The sequence below is a fragment of the Prorops nasuta genome, unplaced genomic scaffold, assembly GCF_024137725.1.
Source record: "Prorops nasuta isolate Cenicafe-Biocafe unplaced genomic scaffold, Cenicafe_Pnas_1.2 PNAS00006, whole genome shotgun sequence".
In the NCBI taxonomy this organism is placed as follows: domain Eukaryota; kingdom Metazoa; phylum Arthropoda; class Insecta; order Hymenoptera; family Bethylidae; genus Prorops; species Prorops nasuta.
The window spans coordinates 6499270-6526148 of NW_027116803.1; the positions used below are offsets into that span (position 1 = coordinate 6499270).

Here is a 26879-nt window from a genome sequence, read left to right on the forward strand (position 1 = left end):
CTAACCTCTCACCATTCACTAGTGATCTAACCTTAAATTTGAAGGGGTTATAAATAAAAATAATAAGATGTTCACACTATGTTCAGCTGTTTGCAGCCAGTTTAGTTTAGCTGTTTAACTAACGCTGTCGTAACGTGTAATGCTTCTTCTTGATATAGTTATATAAAAGACATGGATTCGTAACTTTATGAATTTTAAAAATTTTCAAATGATAAAATAAAATATTATTCTTTGGTTATTAAATACCAGAAAATTTTATAAAATGTTTCAAGATATTTTAGATAGTTTAACATTAAACATCAGAAACTTTCTCATTAAGACAAATATATTTTCGTTTAAAATAAATTCTTGGCAAAAGACTGTGGATGCACCATATATAAGAGGTACAGAATCCAAAGCTGTTGATATACTTTTGGGTTTCTTTATTGGACTATGGAGCTTTTTATATCTAGTATTTGAGCATTGTCTTAATGTAAGTATCATTAAGGTATAATTATGTTAATTATACAAAATGATTATCTTCATCAGTCTACTGTTATTACTAGTCATTATTTCGTCGTATGAGGGTTCCACTGTTGCAACGAATACGTATTACAGAGGCTCTTTGGATTTGTGGCTTTTGTTTTGGTAGTATATGCTACCTAGTGTCATCAAAATTTCAGAGCTTACAATTTTTTAATGAAAAGTGGGATTTGTCTCATCAAGATGTGGGTATTGCATTGCACAAAAGTTTTTATTTTCACTGTGCTTGCACAGAAGCTCTAAGTCATAACGCTTGGATCAAGAGTTGGTCTAATGTATTATTCACATCATTTGTTTTAACCCTGAATCATCAAAAGTAATGTAACTCATATTAAATTTATATTTTGTATGTTATCAATTTATTTGAAAAGTAATAGTTTCACAATTTAATTAATTTCTTGGTACACTTTCAAAAAGTAATTATTTTTATAGATGGTGCCCAGGAATAAATAATTTTTTATTATATAAAGCTTTAGATACAGTTTTAATTAACTGTTCTCGCATTTTACAATGTTTATCCCAAAATTCTGGGAGAAAATTGGCCAGGCTGTTATTCGTTTTACATTGTCTAAACTGGTTAGCATGTTCATGAAATTTCTCCGATTGATTTTCTGTTAAGGAAATTTTTACATCTCATAAAATTAAATCTATTTTCATTATAGGATATATTTATATTTATTTTTTGTACCAAAGTATATATTATTTCTGTATACAAAAAATTATTTACAAATAGAGCTTGGATTATGGCTGTGGTTTGGTATGGAATGTATAGATTGTGTAAGTTTATTTTATAAAAGTAAACATTCTTTTCTTTTAATTGTCTAAATATGCATATCAAATGTTATGCTTTTGTAGATTTGGTTAAAATTATTTAAAAATTTCCATTCACCAAATTGGTTTGAGATTTGCCTGTTCCCACCTCTCACAGATGAAGCTTTTGAGTTACAAAATATTTGGAAGAAACACAGAGAGTCATTAAAAAAAGCTGCCATTAAGAAATCAGATAAGAAATCTGAGTTGTGGTTACCTCTTTTATGTAAATATATTTTATTTTTCGTCTATATATTATAGTGACAAATGCTAATGTTAAGTTTGTAGCTAAGATGTTTTAATTTAGGTGCCATGGTAATGAAAAAAAAAATTAGACAAATTAGAAGACAGAAACACAGTGAGAGTGAAGAAGCTGTTGAAGATTGTGGAGATAATCATGAAAGTATTGGAGCTGAAGAAAGAAATGTAGATGAAGGAAATAGCAAGAAGCTTGATCTTAATGAGAAAATTCAAATAGAAGAAGTAGAAGTAGAGGAAGAGGAAGAGGAAGAAGAAGAAGAAGACGAAGGGGAAGAAGAATTATAGTTAAAAGATATATGCAGCAAAATATTATTTTAACTTAAAATTATGTTTGTGGAATTATTTGAGTCATGTAAAATATATTATTTAATTGATATATTTGTAAAAGAATTAGAATAAAAAAGCACTGGAAAAACTAAAATGATTACTTTTATTATCATAAGTACAAACAAAGTTTTTAAAAGGAAAGAAATATTGTAATTAGGATGTATCTTTTTAGAAAAATTAAGTTTATTGGACAATTTTATAGATATACACCTGTTATGTAGAAAGTTTCATCATTGTTTATACGTTTATAATTTAATGGGGCATCTTGCCAATGTTTATACTACATATTCTATTTGTTTCATTTAAAATTTAAAAGTTTCGCTGTGTTGGCTAGATACCCCAGTATAATTACATTTTTCGTGAGGCATCCTTATTAGGGCGGGTGTTTAGAAACACTAGTTTTACTTTAATACATTACCTCGTTAATTATTCGTTATTTATTTGAAACATTTAATGGTTATTACCGAGTACGGCGTTATAGACTTAACATGAATCTGTTTGTTGAGTGTTTCTTTAAGTGACGTTTGTCTCATTGCGTCAGAAGCAAAATTGTAGTTAGGACAATGGTTTCTTGCAACGAAGCATAATATCTTTTTTGGAAATAATACATCTTTGTGTAACTCGCAGACACATGTACAAAGAAAATTATATTTGCAATGAACATGCTGTACAGAAATGTATATACTTATTACAATAAGGTTCGAATATAACGAGCTTGAATATAGAAATAAGCACATAATCTTGCAGTATTATGTACAGAAAGTACACGTGGTTCAATCTAGGCTTCTGTGTCAATGATAACAAGGAACGAATGTGTCCTAATTATGGCCGTTTGCGAAAGGTAACTTCTGCGCTTATTTAGGATCCATAGTTAACTCGAGTGAATAAATAATCCTCGATTATGGCAGTAAATAGAGAACATACAACATGAGCAAGTCACATTTACTGCGCAGCTTTGAGCAAAGAATTTAACGTTGGAAAAAAGTACGATAATTCCTGAAAACTGCATTGATAAGAAAGGTGACAGGAATCAACATAGTAGTATTAAAGCATCAGTCAGATATGTAAGGCTATTACGTTAAACAATGGGATCCTGTGTGTTTTACTAAAAATATTTAACTGTTGCAATGATATATTGCCGTTACACCAGCTGCTGACGTATTGCTATTATTGGCTTTTCTATAGTATCTTCACTGATCTTCGCTTACTGTCCAGAAAGAAGAATCGCAGTTTGCAACAAAATGCTTTGTATATTGTATGCTCATATTTTTCTGTAACCAATATATGATGTCTGATCACACACGTGAGGTCTCTCTACAGTATATATAGTAATGTATTATGTATATACCATACAATCAAGTTCATATAACTTTATTTTTTAGGTCAAATAAAAATCTAGTTTAATTCCAGTTTTCACTATATTTTAAAAATAGAGCTATAAACAATGAACGTTGATAAATATCTCTTATTATAGAATTTATAAAATTGAATTTTTTTACAATATATCTTAATAATTTGCATCGTATTTAATTGGCAGATTTTTGTTTACTTTGCTAGAAATCACGATAAGATGATTCTATAAACTCGTGATAATAAGTCCGGAATATCACACTGCAAAAAATATATAGCTATATGCACGGGTACGATTAAATGAAATCGTTCGCTCGCGAGGATACGTGATTGCGAAATATAATTATGGAAGATTTGCCGCATTATCGATCAATTATATCGCAATTAAATACCATTTATGTATCGTTTCGGTTTTGTTTCTTCAAACAGCGTTAAACACGAAAATTGAAAGAAGCGGTGAATCGAAGAAAACGGCTAGCTTAGTACACGCAAGTTCAATCGCTTTATAGATACACTCACAAAATATTTTGCTATGTTACTTTTTCATGTTAATAATGGGATTATTTATACATATATCTCATTATATTTTATTTTATTATGTATTCGTTATTCGTAACTTATAATAATTAACAAACACTGCTCTTTTTCTCGTAACGAATGATTTTTTAAATTATATGTATATGCTAGATTTCAGAGAAGTTTGTCATTTTCCGTGTTAATTAACGTTACCAGCACGCCAATCTTTTTATCAAACTAGCCAATAGACAACATTACGGTTTGTGCATTTTCGTCGACCAATGTTGGGTACACCTAAGAATCTCCTCTACTTATCAATAATTAATAAAACAGGTTCTAATCGCTGTATAACGAAGGATATTCCTGAAATTGCAGAATTGGCTCCTCCTTTTCCCCATACCTTAATTTCCACGCTGCGTTTTCCTTAATTATACTTTCATCGAATCAAAGACTGCGCCGACCAATACCTGCTTTATTTTCAAGAATTGTATACATAGTATGAATTTTCGGTAAAATATAAGCTAAATAGGCCACTGCTGCTTAAACTCATAACTCGTCGCAAAAGATGGTAAGGTTTTTAACCGCTTTAAGACTTGGTTTGCTACAAAAGTTTGTTTTTATGAATATTTATAATATGTATATATATTTATATGAGCAATAAAACTTGAGTTTGCTATATAATTTAGGCCTAACCCGCTTCTGTGCCGTATATCGATGCAGATATTTAGAATTTCATTGAAATAAGAGATACGTCATTTCGCTCTCTGTGAAAATATGGCCCCTTTTGTTACAGGCTCGATATACAGTTGAGAAACATCGTTTTCTTCCTGAGTCTGCAACAGCCATAGCTCAGCGTCACATAGTTTTTTTTATCTGGCCTACAGTCACTCAATTAAATCATTAAGAAGACCATTCGTCATAATAATAATTCTATACAGGATCCTCCGAACTGAATTTTTCGTTTTGCCAAACATAATTAGGCAAGAATAGCGGCAAATCTTCTACTCTTTATTGCAACTCATTTCTGACGTTTCAATTGCTGCACACTTTCCCTATTCTTAATCCTTAAAAGAATAAATCGTACGAGCCGGAAGTTCATTGTGGCAGTCGAGGACAAATTGTAGGTTAGATCGAATAAAAAAGATTTCTTAAATAATAAAACGTGTTTAAGGATTAAGAATAATTCCTAAACAGAATGCAATTTTTAATACGACGATGATTTACGAAAGGCATATACATATATATATATATATATATATATATATATCGTTTGAACGGTTGCCAAGTGAGAGAATAGGACAGAAATCAGGAACAGATGAGAATCTATATTCGTTCGGTGAATCGGTATTATTCATCTGCGATTTCTCACTTGGTCATCGATATTCGAACGATAGCCAGTGGATTCTTTCAACGAGTCTCCTTAAACAATGTGAAAATAAACTTTCTTTTTTAAAAATTAGAGAAATTTCTTCGGTAAATGGAAGAGAATGGGTTTCTTTCTTTTTTGTATAAACATCGTACGAGATTGGACTGTAAACATTGTCGACTAAATAATCGAGCCTCTAACAACTTTCTCATATAATACTACAATATATTTTATGTTTTTTTTTTTTTTTCAATCGAGTTCTTTCTAAAGTCTTGTAGTTAACGCTTACTAACAAATATCATTGTAGCATTGGTTCGAGATAATGTATTTTTATCAAGTAAATTAAGATGATCTCGCAATTCGTTATTAAAAATATTAATTACAGTGCCTATTATATTTTTTTCAAGTAGTTTCTAATTTCGGAAACGGAGTTTCGTTACAAATGTTCAACCAGGTAAAGAACTGTGCTATGAAAAACTGAGAGATGGAAAGAATTACGAAATCAGCTTAGAGCACACAGAGGCCAGAAAAAGCCATAAATTATACGTGTGTGTGTGTGTGTGTGTGTGTATGGCAAAAGGCTCGGATCTCTACAAAACGACCTGTACACATTTTAATGAATCTCCCTGGAGCTCCATTTACGTCTTTGTGATATCGCATGCTGTATGGGCAGTGGTGCGATGGATAAATGTTTCTCTTCCTAGAACTTTGTTGTTGCAAAAATCGAGCAGGTGCGAGTAGAGCTTGACGAAGAACTGCACAGAAAATTGACGGTGGGCTTGTAATGAAAATTGAATATAAATTTGGGGAAAAAAAAAGAAACAATTAATTCCTACGAACGCAGCAAACCAATGGCACACAAAAAACTATATCTAACGCAAAAATCCGTTCAATTTAATCGCACTTCTTTGTAGCACAATTAAAGTGACAGCGTAAAAATGGTGAAAAGTTGGTAAAATATATCCAAAGGGAAGATCCCTTGATAGATTATTTACATGGACAATTAAATCACACTCGTATACGTTGCTTCGTATACCTACATATATCTCATCAGTGTATTTTCTTTTTTATGCTTTTATGTGAAATAGCAATTGTCCCTCTCAGAGGCTCGTAACGATGTGTGGTTTGGCAGTGGTCGAAGCAATCTCGGAGAGTCGAACGTCGATTGGAACTCGGTCGTCGTAAAGGGTTGGGGCCTGCAGGATGATCCCCGCAGTTCCAACCACCACGGCTAATGTAAAAATCCACAGGAATAGCCTGTCGAGTACCATCGCTACATACTTCCATTCCTCTTTCACCTGCGAATAAAAAGCCCAGCTGTCAATTGATCATTCGTGCTCATTCATTGTTTTCTCTCTCTCCCTCTCTCGAGGAAAAAAGAAATCTTCCTGGTTTATTGGCCAGAAACGGTGCTCGTGGCTCGAATAAAATTAACAGATCACATTCTCGAGTATACGAACAAAGATCCTTGTATAAAAACCTCATAGATATAGGAATAACGAATTAAGAGAAGAGAAAGTGCGTACTCTCGTGGATTTTTCCTCTCTTCTGGTGTAATCGGCGATGAAATGGATGCCAGCAATGGCCTTGTGCAATTCCGGGCAGTTGTGCCATTCCCTGGATTTTTTCTTCTTATTACTCTCATCGGACGGTAGATCCGGAGCTGGGGCAGTCGTTGGCATGGCAGGACCGTGAATACGACAGGCGCTCTCCAGGTTAATAGGTTCTAATTCCCTGCAAAAAATTCCCCGTCGCAAATGTACAAAATATATTTTTCAGGGACCGTGTGTCTCATCTGCGAACTTACCGCGGGTGTAGCTCGTCCGCGGAGTCGAGGCTCGGGAACATGACGGAAGCCTCGACTAACTCGGAGGCGGAAGACTCCACGAAGCGCGAGGGTCTCATTTCCAATCCATTACATGTCCTCACTGATATACGATGCCTGTAACGGTCTATACTGTGCTCGTCTATTTGGTACTGCGGCCTGAAACACGCAGCATTTTCATTGGATGACTCCTCGTGGCACGAGTCGACCATGAAATTCTCCCATAAACTCAACTTCAACCCTCGCACTTAGCCAGCGGAGATATACGAATCATCCAAACGAAACGAACGCTTTTTAGATAAGGTTCCATCGTGCCAAGAGAGGGTAGCAAATCTTTTCCTTGACTGGAATGTATCAAATGGCAATTTCCGGGAGTGATACTGCTCCGCAACGTCGATCCATCCACAGGCGCACACACACAAGCACTAATGTTAGTTTAATGCCTTCTGATCCCATTGACGTAACCCGACAAGGAAAATGGCAAAAATCCGGCGTAGCGATAATGGAAAATTGTTGCTAATGCGTCGAATTCAAAATAGATGTACCAACCTGCGCATAACCAGTAGTCTCGGTAGAACATGAATAAAAACACGGCGAACCCACGGCGCCATCAAGTGCGTTTGTGGCGACCGGAAGTGAACGTTGAGCACGACAACGGTCACGCAGATGCTGCAAGTGGAATTTATACATTTCTTGTAGTCTCTCGAACGTTGATTGGAGGACGTTGTAGCCGCGTGGTTCTTACCTGAAAGTGTCGAGGATCATGGTGAACAGTACGAATTTACCAAGAAGTGGTACTACGAGCGATGTGGGGGGGATGATCTCCGCCAAGAGGAGAAAGAACACAGTGAGCGACAGTAGAATCGAAATGGATAAGCTGACCTGAAACATTCATCGACGCTTCGCGTTATTCCAAGCTCCACACTTGTGTCTCGCTGTGCACACAATCGAGTAACGAAAAATTAACGAGACCAAAACTTGTTTTAGGAGGGGGGGGGGGGGGGGGTCACTGCCAAAGCTTCTCTTTCCTAATTTCTGCCTTACAAATCCAATGTTGAACTTTCCACTGTGGTCATAGTGACCGAGTTCGGAGTCGAGTGTTGCAGTAACCAAAGCAAATACAATGAAGAGTACTTAATAAAGTTTAAAAAAGCTGATAAAGCTCCAAGGGATTAACTATGAATAATTCTTTTTTTAAGTTTGCAGCGAACTGGTGGTTGAATCAAAAGTATGGAGAAGCCATGGGGAAATTTTCTGTGTATACATGCAAGAATATATCAACGATTAAGAATATTTCCTGAATTTATCTTGTGATTTACACCGAGTTACTATTGTTATTATTAATATACAAACTCGAGACTCGTCCCAGGGCACAGACGTACAGGAATACCTCTATACTTACATAATTAAAAAGATGTCAATTTTATTCATAGAACCTTTTTGGAAGCTCCTTTCTATTTGCATTCAGAGAGGTCTTGTGCAAAAAATTGATGTTTCTTATAGTTACCGAGAGATTAATGAATTTTTACGTTTCTGCTCTGGGGCGTCTTAAGTGCCTCACCCTATATACAGTGGAGCTTCCCCCGAACGAATTTAAGGCGGATGAAGATCAAACGAGGCAAAAAATCATTGAGTGGGGAAAGGGAGAGGGTTGGTAGGAAAGGGGTAAGAGAGGGAAGTGGAAGAATGAGGAGGGGGAAGGGGGGTGGGGGTGAAAAGAGTAAGCTCTCTCTTTTTTCCCTTGAGAGAAAAGAAGGCGATGAAAACGAAATCCGATACTACGCTTTTTCTCTACGTGCAATGCTCGATTCCATCCAGCTATATCGTGTCACGTATTCGTAGTGTCAAAGGAGTTTGGTGACGTCAGAGATGAGAGCAGCCAGGTAACGTATACGTTGACTAATACTACTGCGATCGGGCAGTAACGGACGTTACACGTGATGCATTGTAGTGTGTGGCGTTGTGTGGCGTGGCGTGGCATGGTACAGCAAAGTCTGACGTGTTTGATTGCTGGCGAACCTAGATGGAGGAGGAAGATGGAGATGGAGGAGGATAGAAGAGATGATTGGAGAGGGTATTGTTTCACGTTTTATCCGCATTGATCTATACGAGGTGGTGACCGTCGTCAAGACACCCCCCCCCCTTCGCCCCTTTCGAATTTTTTTTGTTTTTTCCAGCTTACATAAACACACACACACACGTCCAAACGAAATATGAAGGTCACGAAAGCTCAACGTTAAAGCTGATTGAATAATTTCTCGATCAATCTCCCTGTCCGAGCTGCAAACTTTACATTTATCTCTCGTCTCCTTTTTCCTTCAGCTTTTAAAAGTCTGGCTGAACGCAGCAAATAAAGAGCAGGGTCTCGCGTCACTCTCGAGGTTTCCTATCCTTTTCTTCTCCCTCCACGTTTACCTTTTCTCCACTGTCGCTGGGCAGGTAAAACACTAGTACCGTCAGGAAGGATATACCCATGCACGGTATGATCAGATTGACGGTGTAAAACAAAGTCTTCCGTCTCATGGTGATGTTGAAGGTGATGTCGAGGTAAGGCTCGTCGCAGCACGTATAAAATTTCTCGTTTCTGGAAAAAGAGGGGGAGGGAGAGAGAGAGAGAGAGTCACGTATATAGTGGAGCTTTTAATTGGTCCAAGTTTCTGTAAACTCACCTGACAGCTGGAACTTCGAGGATGTCCCACTCAACGGAAGTATAAAACTCCGACAGATCGACACCTATGTCAACCACGTTCTTTCCATGAACCTCGTCGATGTGCCTCAGGTCGACCTGCGAAAAATTTTTGCTGTTTTTTTATAGGTATAAATACTATTTAATCCAATCCCACCACTTTTATTGCCAATTAGATATCGCTTCATTGAAATCGTCCAACTTTTTCTTTCTCGAATTACGCTTTCGCCAAAGTTGCTTTAACGATCGTGGCCATTAATTACGAGTGTGGCGAATGAATTGTTATCCGAGCCACTGAATAATTCATCACGACAGTCTCAGCTTGTTACTCGAATAATTATTGCAATGAGATTAAAATTTTAGGTTTCCATTATGAGGATTTGCGATATAAAAAAATGGAGAAATTGTTGTTAGAAATTTCGCGAGGGACAGCACAGGGAATATGACAAATTCTAGTTAAAGGCGAGGCACGTAATGATTCGTCTTCGGAAATGTGCTGGAATTCTCGAGGATTCTCTTCAATTGGAATATCTTCCTTATTAGAGGAAACCGATCAAACATCCCTGTCCTTATATCGAACGTGAAAGATCCTTTAACAACGATCAGTGCGTCGAGTGTAATTACAGAGATCTACTGTAATATGCTCATAATGGGACATTAAAAGTGTGAAATAAAATGATGGGGAGAGGCGAAGATATTCTGGAAATTTATCAGGAAAGGGAGCAGGATTAAAAATGCAGAGGTAAATTATAATATTGATAAGGATGAGGGAAAATAAAGGAGGGCGGAAATATTGTGGGGGATTTGGAGGGAATGAATGATGAATTAGGGGAGGAAGGATGGAATAATAATCTTCTTATACCTGGAAACCGTCGTAAGTCCAGGAACCAAACTTCATGACACAGGTCTGCTCGTCGAATGGGAAGTATTCGACGTCGATCTCGCAGGAAGACTTGTATATAGCAGGTGGCTTCCACTCGACCCTTCCCGTGTAGTTCAATGTTGCTTTTGTCGCCAATGTCACCTCGAAGTTACCATCCGCACTGCAATCATCAATTATTCTCCCTTCCATTACAGTCCTTGGGAAAACTGCATTTCGTTAGTGGAGAACACTTTGCAGTGTTGCAAAAGTTGGTTAATAAGGATTTGTGATTGATGAATAATTGATATTGCAAATATACTTACTTGTTGTATAAAACTATATCGGGCCTCCAAATATGATCCGATGGCACGTGAAGCATTTCCACTCCACCGTACTCCTTGGGATCCCATTGTAACTTGTAATCGTACCACGACTGAAAAAAGGATCGTTGGGAGTTATTGGACTAATAGGAATCGTTATTTCTGAGTGTAAAAGCTGAATCGTATAAGAAATGGACTATTTATTACTGTATACGAGAGGGAATACAAATAAATGGTGTAGATGTGTACTGTACTTATACAAGGTGTGCAGTTAATTCGAATTTCATCGATACTAAATTCCTATACAGAGTGAATAATTTTAAGTGTATAATTTTTATACCATTTTTTATACTCAGTCTTTAATTAAAAAGTTATCAAGGATTAAAACTTCTTATTGATACGAGGTTTCTTAATGGTAATACAACTATATCCAACGACCTTCTCGCTTGGGCGATCAAGGGATTGATAGGAAGTTCCAAAGTAAGGCTTTTTTAATCCTTGTATAATAACTTTTTAATTTATAGCTATATAAAAATATACTACAAGAAATCTACCATTAAAATCACTCGTTTTATAAGAATTTATCAGTTTGGCACACGATTTAACTGGACACCTTGTATAAAATACGACCAAGTTTTGGGAGCGTTTTCTGCATGGAATAAAAAGTGGGAAGGTGGATGAAGGAGAGGAAAAGAAGGAGTGTAGGGTGAGGGGGAGGAGGGGAGGGGGGTGGTAGAGAAAGGACCGCAGTCTCCGGGCAAACTTTTGCAGAGACTACTCAGTTGTACACAGGGATAGTTCGTTTCCAACGTGCTTGTACAGTGAAACGGGCACACACATGTGAATCTCCTTACGTAATCTGACCTTCGAAAGTGGGTTGCACGGTTGGTCGGAGCTATTTTGTGGCTTTCGCCCGAAAGCTTCTGTCCGATCTTCGTTTCGCGTGCATCATTCTATCCAAACTACCAACTGATATCCCTTCCTAACCAATCCGCATCAGCCAGCTTCCTCTCATTCTTCCGGTTTTCACGGATACTCAACCACCACAATCTACACTTTTAACATTAATATTTTCCCCCATTCATCCCCTATGCATTCCCTTCAATTTTTACCTCTTTCTAAATTTTTCTCTTAAGTTTTCACTCTCTCTCTCTCTCTCTCTCTCTCTCTCTCTCTCTCACACTCTCTCTAGCTTTATTCGACGAAAAAATGCTCGAAACGTCGAATAGGAACTCCAGCCAAACGATTATGGAAAATCGAACATCCACTTTTTCTTTCCAAGCGACACTCGAATTTTGCATACCGTAGCATTAATATTGTACGCTATTCTTGTAACACTTGAAAGAGTCCGAGGGACAAAAGAGCATTTCCGAAACTTTTCTGCGATAGGTCGAATCTTTTACGTAATTCTATCTTCAATTTTTATCGATCCCTCCATGTGTTTTATTTTACCTGTTCGACCCACAGATTCGTTGTCATGATTTGATTCTTCAGGTTCTGCAAGCAAACGCGAATGTAGCGTTTAGGTCATTTTCAGCGAATTATGCCTAACGAGTACGTTAATTATTTCGCTTGGTTAAGCTCACCACGTCGATGAGTTGCGACAGTTTGAGCTTGATTTTAACTGTGAGTGCATCGGAAACGTTGACCACAGGACGTACCAGCTTGTTGTAATTCGACAGGAGATCGTCGTACAGCCGCTTCGCGTCTGGATTTCCCGAGCATCCTGATCAAAAGAAAACATTTCATTCAGACTGCATTTGCAATTGTTTTTTAATAATTACTCTGAAGAAATATAACAATAGTTGGGTGTGTATGAATGAATTTATCAAGAGTGAGAATTTTTAGTGAATAATTGTTTGAGATATTGTTTAAAACACTATGAATAATCCTTGCTGAAGATTTATAACAATAAAACAGGTTTATTTAAGAGGAATACCATCGTTTGGGTTGAAATTGATTTTCAGGTGAGATTGATCACTTCAGGATCAGTGAGTTGTTTGAGCATTTTCAAATTGAAATATTTAACACAAAATATTGCCATGTTATGCTACACCTCAAATATTTGTTAATGATATAAATATTTAAGGATGTAATAACAAAAATAAATATTTATGCCAAGTGATCAATCTCACAAGCAAATGATCAGTTTCAGCTTGAATGATAATATTCAAAAGTTTCATCAAACAGTTTTTTTCTTTACAAATATAAGTAGCTGATTTATTGCAAATGGTTATCTTTGAATTTTGTACAATTTTGTGTGGTCTAAACTTTTAATATTCAAAAGATCAAATAATTTATTTATCACTATAGTAACACGTGCAGATGGTGCGTTAGAGAATATTGTCAGATAATTTTCGACAGATTTATCGACCGTTTAATCGTTATGTTTGTACATGCAACAACAAATTGTCTCCCTACAAATTATCTGTTAAAATTATCGGCCAAATTCTGGTATTTACACGACGACGTAAACGAGCAGTTTTGTCTATACAGTTCTTCAAATTTAACGATAAATCGATCAGTTTGATAGATAAATGTGGCTGTGTATATATCGCGTTAATAATAATAGTATATATTAATGATGAGCCGAGATAAAGAGGGATGAAAATGAGAGGAGCTCTATTCACAAGCTTTGTACAAGTTTCTTTTGTATTTTTTTTCGTTAAAGTATTTTCCTCGTCAGTTTTGCGAGTCCATTAGCGGAGTACATAAACGAAAAGATTTATCGATTGGTTTCTTTAAATTTGAAGAATCGAATCTGCTTGTTTATGTCATCGTGTAAATAGAGAAGTTAGTTGATAATTTTGACAAATATTTTGGGGAGTGAGAGTTTGTCGTTGTACAAAAACAAAACGATTAAACGGTAGAGAAATTTTTCGTAAATTATAACAGATATTAAAATTTTTGTTCTATTGTATGCAAACGAATAAAAATTACTGTTCTATTTTTTAGGAAACCACTTTATGTAAAAATTTCCAAATCCTTTCGATTAATTCGCTCTTGCTGCAGTAATTTTTCCTCGTGGTGCAGTTTTTGAGCGTCTCGCTCAATTATCTCATTGAGCATGGGAAAAGAAAGAGTTAGATATATATATATATATGTATATAGGGTGGGGGGGGGGGGGGAGGTGGTCGCCAAGATCCATTTTTAATTAGATGATCAAGTCCTGCAGTCTGTCTCTTTTTATCTATAGAAAATGATATTTCACATACCATGCATATACCATTCTGTTCCTAAATTAAGAGATCGATCCAATATCGCATTGACCCTTTCTTCTTAGCTATCTTACTCATCATCTTTCTGCCAAGACTATCCCCAAGCCAAGAACACTCCAGCTCGAGAAATAAATTTCTAATGAAAACTCCCCTCTCGAAGAGTCTTCCACTCTAAAATTAATTTATCGACCAACAATTATTCGCTACCATCAAAATAATCGTTTTCATTTCAAGAGATAACGAAACATGATACTATTCCCTTGAATTCTCACGTATTGAGGGTAGTTTTACGATCTAGGAATGAAGCAGCAAAATGGAAAAGCACGTATTTCCTGAGCAGCTAATTAGGAACGAGCTTCTCTGTGCTTTTATTTTCTGCCTTCATACCTTTCCCATTGTGTTGCGTTATTAGTTGTATTTTTACCTGAAATCACCGGGGAGGAAAAGTCACGTAAAGTTCTGTAAAAATTATACAACGAGTTTTTCTCGAGTTATTTGACAAAAATTGTTTATTGATGTTCCCATTAATCGAGAAACAACTATCGTTTATATAATTAAAGATTTAATTACTCCAAAAGTATTTAATTCTCCCAAAAGATATTACACAAGAAAACACATTCGAATAATTACTCCATGAAATCCTACAGAATTGGCAATAATCTAATCCAAACGATTTATATATATATATACATATATATTGCATTTCATACAAGTGAACATGTTGAAAGTTAATAATTGTGTTGGGGTGCTGAAATAATTATCGCTAATTATACGAGTGTTTAAGCTTCGCGCAAACTCAATTGCCTGGTGGTTTAGTGGTATAAACCAAGTATAATCTGGGTCAATTGATGTTTCAGCAATGAACAGTAGTTCTATTTCATGAGATGTATCTTAAATAGATTTGTTTTCCTTCGTTAAAACAATTTGTTAATAAGGACGCGATACTTTTGGATATTTTAGCAGTGCTTCCTAAGTAAACGATCTTTTTCCGAAGTAATTTGAAGGAAAGAGACTCGCAGCGTGATTTTTCCAGAAAAACCTGAAAATCTCTGTTATTATTTACAGCTAGGCAAGTTTGTTTGGATGAGTGTTTTGCTAGTTTTCATCGGGAGCGTCAGGCCACGGTCGGTAGTGCGCCTTGGCAACGATTTTCATTTTGAAACCGAGCCAAAAATATCCTTTGAAATAAATCGCCTTCCAAATGCTTGTCCGGGACAGAAAGAGAGGGAGAGAGAAAGGATCCGCTGAGAAAAAGAACATCCAATGAACCACCGGAAAAATGTTATATATATAATTTACCGAAAATGGATTACACTTGAATGATATCGAACAGGAACCCAGAGATTTTCTCTCTCCTGTTGATAAAAAATCTAACATATATAAGTAGACGGTTTTTTGCTAAACGTTGATAGCGTTTTAAGAAATTGGCTTGATCAAGGGTAATTGTTCAGGACTGTGAGAGAAAAAATACTCACTGAGAAAGAAAGGACATTCAATGTGAATTCAAAAAAAAATATATTACACAATTTACCAAAAATGTATTATCCTTTAATTAAATCGATCAGAGACCCTAACATTATTTTTCACATAAATGAACAAATCTAATATATATATATAGATAGACAGTTTTTGGCCAGGAGCTGATTGCGTTTAAAGAGAAGGTAGAAGAAAAAGGACTCGAACGAACCACCAGAAAGATGTTACACAATTTACCAAAAATGGATTACACTTGAGTGAAATAGAAAAGGAATCCAGGGATTTTCTTTCGTGTAAATAAGAAGCTGGAGCACATAATACAGTTTCTTGCAAGGTATTGACGTGTTTTTAAGAAATGGCTTGATTAAAGGTATAATTGGGTTGTTTTTTTGTTGCAGACGAGTAGATCGATCGAGAAGGAAAAGGAAGCTGATTAAAAACATTGATCCTATCGAAAAGTTGATAATTGGCTAACTAGGCGGAAATTGTAGCTGGCGTAGGTGGCAAATGTAAGAATGGAGAGGAGGAAAGGATGACGAGGGGTGGAGACGGATGAAGGAAGGGGCGTTTAACTTCTACAGGAAGTAACGAACCGCGAACCGCTCAAATAGGGTGAGCCAGTTAAGGATCGGCAAGATTTAGTTTAATCTGCTACATACTATGGCATATACATGTGTACATTATACTTGCAACGTGCCTTTACATGCAAATTATTTTAATCGAATATCTATCGATTCGATCACAGTCTTGGCAACACTTGAACACTTTTAAAGAATTTTGCATCGTCCTTCCCCAAACTATAATAAAATTTCTTTCTTTTAAATTGATACAATTTTCAGTTTTCCAGAATTATTATTCATAGAAAATAAAATAGGATGATATTGGATATATCGTAGTTAAAGAGAATTAAATTGGTGAAAGATTGGAAAAATAAGGAGGATATTTTGTGGTGATGTTGGAATAGATTCTAACCGACGATAATCGTTCGGGCTTCTGCATACAGGGGCACATTGTCGTTTGCTCATCGAGTATACCGACAAACCACAAACAGGCGTGTAGGGGAGGGTAGATAACCAAAGGAGGGTGGGCAGGAGTAGAAAAGAGAAGAGGGGGGAAGAAGGATACTAGGTTAGCATCGATTCTTGTCTGTACGATGAAATTACCAGGATTCAATTTTCAACTGCACCTATTTTAACGCGTTTACAGCTCTTCCGATCTGGAAGATTTGATGAAGCAAACGGTTATGATCGTCTCTGAAAATTCACGTAAACAGAAAAATCCTGATGTTCCTCTTTCCGTTACTGATCGAGGGACTCTACCACAGTGTGACACGTTTGAAAAATCGTTTTTTTTAGCCTTTTCAGACAGTTTGTGTATTCGAGAATAAAGAGCAATTATACAATTGACTTGAAATTTTAATTGATTTTTCTTGAATATTTTTATTCCGTAATAACGGGATATTTTTGATTGGATGACAAATGTTGACTTGCTATCGAAGAAACGATTACTCTTTTAGGTAAGAAACAGATTGTTTTTTTTCAAAATTATGCCATTTTATATAATTTTAATATTTGTCGAAAATTCTAGGTCATTGTGAGGAGAATTCATTCTAATTTAACATATTTTTTTTCTTTTTATTCCATCCACTATAGCGATCGGAAATACGTCAGCAGTTGAAGAACTTTTTTTTGTTTCTCCGATGACAGCGTACAAGTTGCTCGCATTTCAATATTTTTTTTAAAAAAAAATATGATATTGTGCATTTTATATATAGGTAAATATATTCTCAAAGTTTCAAAATGTTCGATGCAATATTTTTATTCTAAAAAAATTCCCACAAATTACTTAAGCTTTGAGCGTTTACACTGCGGTAATTAAGCCTTTTAATGAGGATTTAATGGGAATTCTTCTATCGATAGGAAACTAGGGACAAGGGAAAATTTTCTGGAAATTACCAGAATTCAATTTTGGACTACACCATCTTACTTAATACGTTTATAGATCTTCTGATTTGGGAGATTCAATGAAGCAACTGATTATGGCGATCCGCAGTGCGAAATTCTAGCAATCTAGCAGAACTTGATTTGTTTTTACAGGTTTAATTAGATTTTAGAATAATGTATTACATTTTATATAAAAATAATATAGAAATACTTAACTAGACTTTCAAAAAATTATTCAATTACATAATGAAACTAATCATTCAGATAACAAAAACATTTTTAAGATAAGATAATTTAAATTTACCAGTATTTTCATTAAATTCCTTTAACAATTCCCACTTTATAGTCCCTCAAAGTTTATGTTAACAGAAAATTTGTAATATATTAAACAATATTACCTAGGCATGGGGATAATAGGGATAAGAAGATTTTGAGAGGAATTATTAGGATTTATATAATATTGAACTAAATTATTTTGATACGTCAACAGATCTTTCAATCTGGAAAATTGTATAAAGGAACCTTAATTGTCATTGTCGAAAATTCATATAAATATAAATATCTTAGTAGAACCTTCAAATAGAAATAATATTAAAAATTACTAATATTAATAATAATAAAAGTATTGAAAAGAAATGAGACGATTCTATTTTTTATTCTCCCAATTGTACATTGCCCCTCGTTTGACAGAAACAACACCAGTACCAAAGGAACAATCTCGGGGCGTACGACCCTCATTACTCTGTCCTACAGTTTTCTTGTGCGAATTTTCAACTGAACTTCAAACAAGTTTCGAATCTCATTTCAAGTCACCTCATCAGAATTTTAGCTCCTTCCAAAACGTTGGTGAACAGAGTCTAAAGCCGATTTACGTTTAAAATATCATCCTTTGTCATTTACGAGAAAAGAAGTTTTGCTGGTCCTCATCCTAACGGCTTCAATGTTCAAATTGAATCTGATGGACACTCGAAGCAAATTTCTAGAAACGAAAATTAAACAACGCGATATATAAAAAGGAACTTCTAAAATATTCCTATATAATATTATATTATTTCAGCCAGAGTCAGATATTGGCAAGTACATTTAATATGTGTATGTATTTTTGTAGCCAGACTTATAAAGCAGTTTCAGTTTTAACTGCAAAAATCTTTGATGTATTATATTATATTTCGGTCAGTCAGATATTGGCAAGTACACTTATAATATTTATATTTATTTTCGTAGGCAGAATTATAAGATAGCTCTAGCTGCAGCTATAAAACAGTCAGTGAACATGGATGGGTGGTCGTAATTGGCACGTTACCCTATAACTTTAAGGACATCCTCTTGACAGCTCTCGTATCAAATTCAATTTCTATAAATACAAATGTAAATATGAACAAGATGACTGTGTGAATTCAATTCACAGGATCGTCAATATTTCGATCGGTTAATGTACATAGCCTGCTTTATTTATAGTATAGTTAGTCCATCGTTTGTTTATTTCAAATTGCTAATAGTTCAACAATAGAGAACACCGCGTTTCATTAAAACTTAATCGGTTATGTAAATCCTATAGTGGAGAGAAAATTTAGCACACGGTCCAGGCAAAGTGGTTTTCATATTCAATGTACGAGTTCGTGTAAAGGATCATCCAGTATTTAATTAATGAATATATAGTTGAACAGACACAATGAAGTCATATAAAAACTAATTTCGTCACTCTTGAATCTTTCATATCTTTAAACAAATAACTTATGCATTTAGTATTCGATTTAATAAACGTAAAAAATGAATTTTAAATTATTACCAATTATTAAAACGTTAATGATATTCGTCCTTTATTCAAAATTAAATATTCAGGATACGAATTATTAGCTATTTAACAAATGTTAATAATAATTTATATGTCAATTTACTTCATCGAGTGTTTACAGCAGATACGATACTTTTCAGTAGTATTACTGTACTATTTGTCCGATTTATATCAGGTATAACTACTTAGCGGCAGATACAGAATCTCCTCATTCCCGTCCTTTTTTCTACAATTCTCCGAGAGCAAATTGTACAAAAGAACGAGAATGTTTAAACAAACCATGCAACGTAACAATGTGAATTTAATGGGATGAAATTAATGTAGTAATAAAAAGATGGGAAACGCGATGGGAAAATGGTAGAAATTGCATTTGCAGTGGTTAGACAGGGGCGGAAATGCTTTTATCCGGCGACATCCGACCGACTCGAGTTGAGTACATATCGTTGGTAATGTCGAGAGTAAATATCGAATGCCTCGTTTCTTCTGAAACATTTATGAATTTCACGCTTTCTCTATCCCTTATTCTCTCTCTCTCTCTCTCTCTCTCTCTCTCTCTCTCTCTATTTTCTCCATTATCCTTTACAAGCACACGCGTGCCGTCAAATTGTCCTTCAACCTCATATTAATCCTAACAAGAAGGTGAAAGCTTAAGGTAAAAAGCGCTTAAATGGAGGATAATTATTAATCTCTACCGCTCACCTGATATAAGCACCAACACAATCCACATTATCCCCACCAGGCTCTTCATTATGTCATTGTGTCACGTCCACCTCATTTCTTCTCGTCCCCCTCTCTTCACGATCCCTTACTTCTTGCACTGGAACAAACATTGATTGATCCAACATTTAATTTCATACGAAAACTCTATCATAATATTGCTACCACCGAGTAATTAAGTTAGGATACAAAAGGGATGGAGTTAATAATTAAAAGAAAATTTATTCAAAGTCTTGCAATCTCACGCTCGATCAACTTTCACTCCACGATGACCTGCTTCTCCATTTTTCACAGTTTCATTTGCCTCAGCATATGTTTAATCCACTCGTTGACGATCTTTTTTTTTTATCACATTTAAACACGCGCAAGAAAACTTTCATCCAGCCGTACTTAAAATTGCTTTCAGCTGTATATAGTATATATAGTGTAGTGTATATACTATATCTAATTTGTTTTTATTAATACAGTGTCATGGGGCAGAGAGCACGAAAAACTTTGCGAGGAAAATACTGCATTACCACGCTAGAGCTAACGTCGCAGTGTAAAAAGTTATTTGGAAAAAGTAGATTTTTTTTAATAGGCAAAACGACATAAAAATTTTACGAAGTATCCTCATAGAATTTCAGAGAAAATATCTGTATTACTCGTTAAAGAATCAAAGAGCAAGTAAAACCGAATCGACTTCTTTGTTCAAAGTTCAATCGTTTATTTATTTCTTTCTCTTTTCGATTTTCACAGTGGAAGAAAGTAAACGATTAACTTTGCGAGGAAAATACTGCATTACCACTCCAAATACAACGTCACAGTAGAAAAACTTTATTTAGCAAAAGCAGGTTTTTTAATATAGGTGTAATAATATAAGAATATTAATATATGTATCATAAAAAATTTTAGATGTAATCTACCTGTATACATATTTGTTAAAAGTTCAATTATTTATTTTTCTTTCTGTTCGATTTTCGCAGTGGAGAAAAGTAAACGATTAATTTTGCGAGGAAAATATTCCATTACCAAACGAAATGCAACGTTACAGTGAAAAACGTTATTAGCAAAAATATACTGTTTAATAATATGCATAACGATATAAAAATGTTAAAAAGTATCATGATAGAATTTCCGAGGAAATATCTGTATATTTCTTTGTTCAAAGTTCAAAGGGTTATTTATTTCTTTTTCCCTATTCGATTTTCACAATGGGAGAAAGTAAACGACTTTCCAAGAAAAATATTGCATTACTGTGACTAAGGTAATGTTACAGTGTAAAACGTTATTTAGCAAAAGTAGATTTTTTAACAGGCATAAGAATATATAAATTGTAAAATGTATCGTAAAGAATTTGAGAAGAAATATCTGTTTATTTCTTTATTCAAAGTTCAATAGTTTATCTATTTCTTTCACTGCTCGATTTTCATACTGGGAAAAGTAAACGACTTTCCGAAGGAAAATAGTGCATTACTACGACTAAGGTGATATTACAATGTAAAACGTTATTTAGCAAAAGCAGATTTTTTAATAGACATACGACGATATAAAAATGCTAAAAAGTATCATAATAGAATTTCAGAGAAAAATACAAGTGTATTTCCTTGTTCAAAGTTCAATGGGTTATTTATTTCGTTCTCTATTTGATTCTCACAATGGGAGAAAGTAATCGACTTCAGCAGGAAAATATTGCATTACTACCTCTAAGGTAATATTACAATGCAAAACGTTATTTAGCAAAAGTATGTTTTTTAATAGGCATATAACGATATAAAAATGTTAAAAAGTATCATAAAGAGTTTCAAAGAAATATCTTCATTGCTCGTTAAGGAATCAAGGAGCAAGTAGAACCGAGTCGATTTCTTTGTTCAAAGTTCAATCGTTTATGTATTTCTTTCTCTTTGTTCGATTCTCGCAGTGGCGGAAAGTAAACGATTAAGATTGGAAGTACCGTTATAAGGATTTCATATACTACTGTACTTAGGTGAAAGCTTGACCAATCCAAAACCCCCCTTTCTCTCTCCTTTTTAATTCAATGATCCGCTTTAAAAAGATACTCTTTGCCAAGTGAATTTTCGATGTTCCTCACGGTCGCATTTATCCCGGGGTTTCGCTACTGAAACTGAACTAAATTGATACTATACTATACCATAGCCTCCCTGGAATTCGTTGTTTCTCAACTCTCGTTTCTCATTATCGAAAATAAAATTTAAGCACCGCCCCTGTCCCGTTCCCTCCCAATTTCACGAAATTCCACCGAATGTTTTGAAAGTTTAAGGGGTGTGCAGTCGAATGGAAAAGAGAAAAAAGAGCGAAGACAAATGTTTGGCAAATTATTGCAGATAATTGAGACTAAAGTATATACCGAATCTTTTCATATAATTGGGGGTAAATAGGTGGAAGGGAGGGGGGAGGGGATGTATCGTTATCGTTGGTGAACAAGAGTGAAGGGGTAAGGGGAAAGGGGTGAAGGGGTGGAGGTCGACGTTGCTCTGCTTTAAATTGCAAAAAGCGGCAGTGGAAACAAGCACGATACTCGTTTATCCGTGAGAGAAAAAGCTCGCTCGTCGCTCTCGCCGATATCCCCCTCCCCCTCCCCCCCACTTCAGCAACGTACACTTTATCTCTACCACCTTTTGCATTCCTCTTTTATATTTTTCACTAGGACACGCCTCCTCGTCCTGCAGCTTGAACTCCAAATTTTTCTACAAGGCAGATTCCACTTCTGCCAAAGCGCTCACCTGAATCTTCAATGTAAACACGTGACAAACTCTTTCAAAATCTCTCACATATACATATATTCTCTCCCTTTCAATACAGCAAACTTTGTCTCTCGATCTCTCGTTTCCCTATTATATCCTCGAAACAATCATTTCTGCTCTAATCTATGTCTCACAAAATTCACCTATACATATAGGAATAATCGAACAGTTTATTTTTTCAATAGTATAAATTTAAATTGTATATACCTATACTACTGAAAAATCAAATAAACAGTATAAATTTGATCATTATCACTTGCTCAATAGTATCGTATGTATTCAGAGAAATTTTTAGCGCGTATATATGGATAGTGAAATTAAATAAATTATTACAGAACTGAAATATGTCAGATAAGACATTTCAAAAATAAGCTGTTCAATTTCTCCAGTGTCTCGAGTCATAAAAACGATAAGAAAACCAGTCTATAAAATATCAACGATGAATCAAGCTATGGTGATCAATAATTTTTTTTCTATACTTCGAAGTGGATACACACCGACAAACACTCGTCAAATCCAGTCAGTGAATCGAAAATATAGTTGGAAACAAACGAAGCGCGATTTTCATCGATTGCTCTAAGCGTGTTTCGTCATCTTTTCGTACACGATTGACCAGGATCGTACAATAAAGCACTATTAACAAATAAAAATGGACGCAAACAGGAGGAAAAACTACCCCAAAGTAGATTTCGTTTCGAATAATAATAATTGATATATACACGCCACGTCGAACACACATTTTTTCCTCTTCATTTACCCCTTTCTTCAATGGCCGTGTTATTTTTCTGAGGATAAAATAATAATGTTGAATGGCTCACTTAAATTATACGCACACGTATGCTTTATTTTATTATAAATAAATTTGGTACTTTGTGAACGAGGGTTGAAAATTGTACTTACATGTTTCAAATGGGTTTCTGGATAAATTCGAATTTCTTATTTGTCCCTCCCTATGTTTTTCTGGCGATAAGAGTGAAAGGGGAGAAGTAGATGGCGCGAGAAGGGTGGAAGGTGGCAGAAGGGGTTGCACGATATGACTGGCAGCCACTTATTATTATCGGATATTCGATCTGGAGTTGAAGCGAGGTCGAGCTAGTGCCAATATCCCGTTATTTCGTAATAACCCTTACCTTTCACTATCCACCCCCCCCCCCCTCCCCACCCCTTTCCTATGCAAGCTCTTTCAATGAGGTGCATTTCGTGGCTTTCTTTATCTTTGCTCACTAACTTAACCCAAGAAAAAAATAAAGAACTTATGGAATATCTTAAAAAAATAACAATTATATTATACTTTTAAACAAATTTTAAAAATATATTTCACCAGAAATTTCCATATAATATATAGGCGGCCCTATATATAACATCGTAAGAATTACGTGTTGGCACGCTGTACCTATATGGATCGATAAGTTGGAACTTGTCGGAATTCGGTATTGGATATCGGGTATTCCGCTGCAGAATCAGTAGTTATTGTCTGTCACAATCATCCACGAGAGTCTTTGAGTTTTTAATTCATGTAAAAATATACTTGATCATTTCACAACGTTCTCTTCTCGCCTTTTGGATATTAGAGGTATTGAATTGTAGAATCAGTAGTAATTGTCTGTCATAATCAGGAGAACGAGATTCTTTGGGTATTTAATTCATGTAAAATTATACTTTATCATTTTACAACATTTCCATCTTGTATTTTGGATATTTGGGGAGGATTTCATTGTACAATCAGCAGTAATTGTCTGTTTCAATCTTTCACACGAGCCTTTGTGCTTTTAGTTCACACAAAGATGTATTTGACCATTTTACAATTTTCTCTTTTAGCGAATCGGATATTGAATATATTTGTTTGTCATTTTTATACACGATATTTTTTTTTATAACGTTTGCTCTTGCTTTTGCATATTACGTATTGAACTAGAAAATCAGTAGTAATTGTCAGTCATAATCTCTCCAGAGAGCCTCTGGGTTATTAATTCATGCTAAAGTCATTTTAAAACGTCTTCTTCTTATCTCTGAAATATTATAGGTATTTCAAAGCAAAATCAGTAGTAATTGCTTATAATTATCCCCCATGATACGGCCTCTTTTGCAACGTTCACTTCTCGCTTAGATATTAGATATTGAACTAAAAAATCAGTAGTAATTGTCAATCATAATCTCTCCAGAGAGTCTCTGGGTTATTATACTAAAATAATTGTAAAACATTTCTTTCCCACATCTTAGATATAATGAATATTGCATTGCAAAATCAGTAATAATTATTTACGACAATCATGAGCAACAGTCATTTTTTAAAACGCTCACTCATCAATCTTGGATATTGAGGCTATTGTACTGTAAAATTAACAACGTCTGTAGAAAATTCCACAAGGCTCTTCAAGTGTTTAATTAATGCAAAAATATACTCGACTATTCCACACAGTTCTCTCCTTGTATTTCAAATTATCATTCCTCTTCTCACCTGGCCAGCTGCTGCTCCAACACTTAAACTCCGATAATATATTTTATTTTTTCGGTTTAACACGCGTGAGTGAAATTGCTGTTAGCGCTGCTTGCTGTCTCTGCGGATTTAAAAGATTTTCAGTGGAAAAGGCAGTTCCATTGCCAAATAGGCTAGGCAGGAGTTTCTTTCACTGTGCAGAAAGGAAACAAAAAGAAGTAGTCTCACCGCGAAACTGCCAAACAAGCTGAAACCGCCGATGCTTCGAGGGGCGTTTTCACCCTCCGATGGCTCATTGCTCGAGCATTTCTAGCTTCAAGGTCAATGAGAAATTATCTGGCTCAGTGATAATCATGCTCGGGAGTGATTAGGATGGGAAACTGTGCAAAATAAAAGAGGGGAATCGAGAGGAGTAATTGGAATCGGAAGGGGAAGGATTGTAACGTCATTGGGCGGTTAAGAATAATCTTACGAGACTAACACAGTTTTTTAATTGCCACCCTCCATGGAAAGTCGAAGCTTTGGATGAAAGTTTCCAAGCACGGGCCGCTGTTTGAGTTCCATTCGGAGAGTCGGACGACGACGTATGAAAATTAATATCGTTGGAGGATTAGATTAATCGTCGTAGGAGACTCTTTCTCTTTACGTAACTAGACGTAAAGGAGAAAGGATATGTATATTATATTATATCTGTAATGGAAAAGTAGAATAGGATGGAAAGAGACAGGCAGATATTTAATTGGCCATTGAGAAAAGTTGCTGTGGACAAAACTTTAAAAACGTTTCATGATGATCCTACTTATATTCTTCTCTATGAGTAGAATTTCCCATTATTCCTCGTAATTCCCTTCAGTCTCAGATTCCTGATTTTCAACTTCATATAAACTCTCTCTCTCTCTCTCTCTCTCTCTCACAACCAATTTGACTTTTCTTCCCTCGCGACGTGGTCTTCCTATTTCAACAAGTCCAGTTATCCTTTTGTTTTTCCTTCTCCAACGACCATTTAACCGGTTTACCGCTATTTTTGTCCCTAAAGTATTACTAGGTATTATGCGATAAATTGGACGGTCAATCATTCTGCTCGAGAGTCAAAGCTTTGAATTTGTTGGACTGTCTTATGCGTAATACTATCATCCCTCACTTGGCTCGATTAAAAACAACTTTATGCACTATATCTGAATTGTTTAATAATTTATATTTTTATATATAAAGAAAATTAGAGCATTCTCATTTGTTTTGTACTATTTTAAATTCTTATGAGAATTGCTTATCAAATAGCCAAGCTACTAGTCTTATCCGTACGAAAATTATTCTAATTAACAATTTACATCATGGATTATGATGAAGTTACATAGAAACGTCTCGTGTGTTCAGTAAACAGTAAGCAGCTTCACAGTGGATCGTTAATCGTTGTTTCTGTTTGGGGAAATGCAAATAGGAGACTACATGAATCAAGCAATAATTCAATGACATTCGTGCAACAAAGCGGTGTATTTGAAATAAAACAAGATCGATACTCTGTCAATTGGTTATGGATAATTGAGAAACGAAGTCGGTGAACTCTGTATTCTAACACGTTTTACATCGAATCGAACCATTATCTCTTTTTAGAAATTAAAACTATCGAGCTGAATATTGCAAAGCAACGAAATTATTTCTTTCGCTCTATTTTTGTACATGTATAGGGTGGTCCAAGTATATTTC

General features: G+C 35.2%; 2 protein-coding genes across 3 annotated transcripts in view; one reads left to right on the forward strand and one right to left on the reverse strand.

The window, feature by feature from the left end:
* Nucleotides 1-16: 16 nt before the first annotated feature.
* On the forward strand, nucleotides 17-2003 carry LOC136774561 (uncharacterized). Of its 2 annotated transcripts, none has more exons than XM_066728948.1 (6): nucleotides 17-472; nucleotides 546-838; nucleotides 955-1098; nucleotides 1185-1299; nucleotides 1378-1558; nucleotides 1640-2003. In XM_066728948.1, exons 1-6 carry the CDS (start codon nucleotides 263-265, stop codon nucleotides 1876-1878), a joined length of 1182 nt encoding a protein of 393 aa, XP_066585045.1. In that variant the 5' UTR covers nucleotides 17-262; the 3' UTR covers nucleotides 1879-2003. The 2 variants fall into 2 exon arrangements, with proteins under 2 accessions (XP_066585045.1, XP_066585046.1); XM_066728949.1 differs by having other exon boundaries at nucleotides 334-472; nucleotides 529-838.
* Nucleotides 2004-2115: 112 nt separating this feature from the next.
* Nucleotides 2116-26879, reverse strand: part of LOC136774559 (acetylcholine receptor subunit alpha-like) — a 77540-nt gene continuing 52776 nt past the window's right edge. Inside the window, exons 4-16 of the mRNA XM_066728945.1 lie at nucleotides 19977-20094; nucleotides 12432-12571; nucleotides 12298-12342; nucleotides 10849-10958; nucleotides 10526-10706; nucleotides 9647-9762; nucleotides 9393-9561; nucleotides 7723-7859; nucleotides 7527-7646; nucleotides 6960-7136; nucleotides 6679-6886; nucleotides 6193-6450; nucleotides 2116-5907 (exon numbers count right to left, since the gene is read on the reverse strand). Of these exons, the coding sequence (XP_066585042.1) occupies nucleotides 6253-6450; nucleotides 6679-6886; nucleotides 6960-7136; nucleotides 7527-7646; nucleotides 7723-7859; nucleotides 9393-9561; nucleotides 9647-9762; nucleotides 10526-10706; nucleotides 10849-10958; nucleotides 12298-12342; nucleotides 12432-12571; nucleotides 19977-20025 (1650 nt within the window). The 5' untranslated portion in view covers nucleotides 20026-20094 and the 3' untranslated portion in view covers nucleotides 2116-5907; nucleotides 6193-6252. The remainder of the gene's footprint in view (nucleotides 5908-6192; nucleotides 6451-6678; nucleotides 6887-6959; nucleotides 7137-7526; nucleotides 7647-7722; nucleotides 7860-9392; nucleotides 9562-9646; nucleotides 9763-10525; nucleotides 10707-10848; nucleotides 10959-12297; nucleotides 12343-12431; nucleotides 12572-19976; nucleotides 20095-26879) is intronic.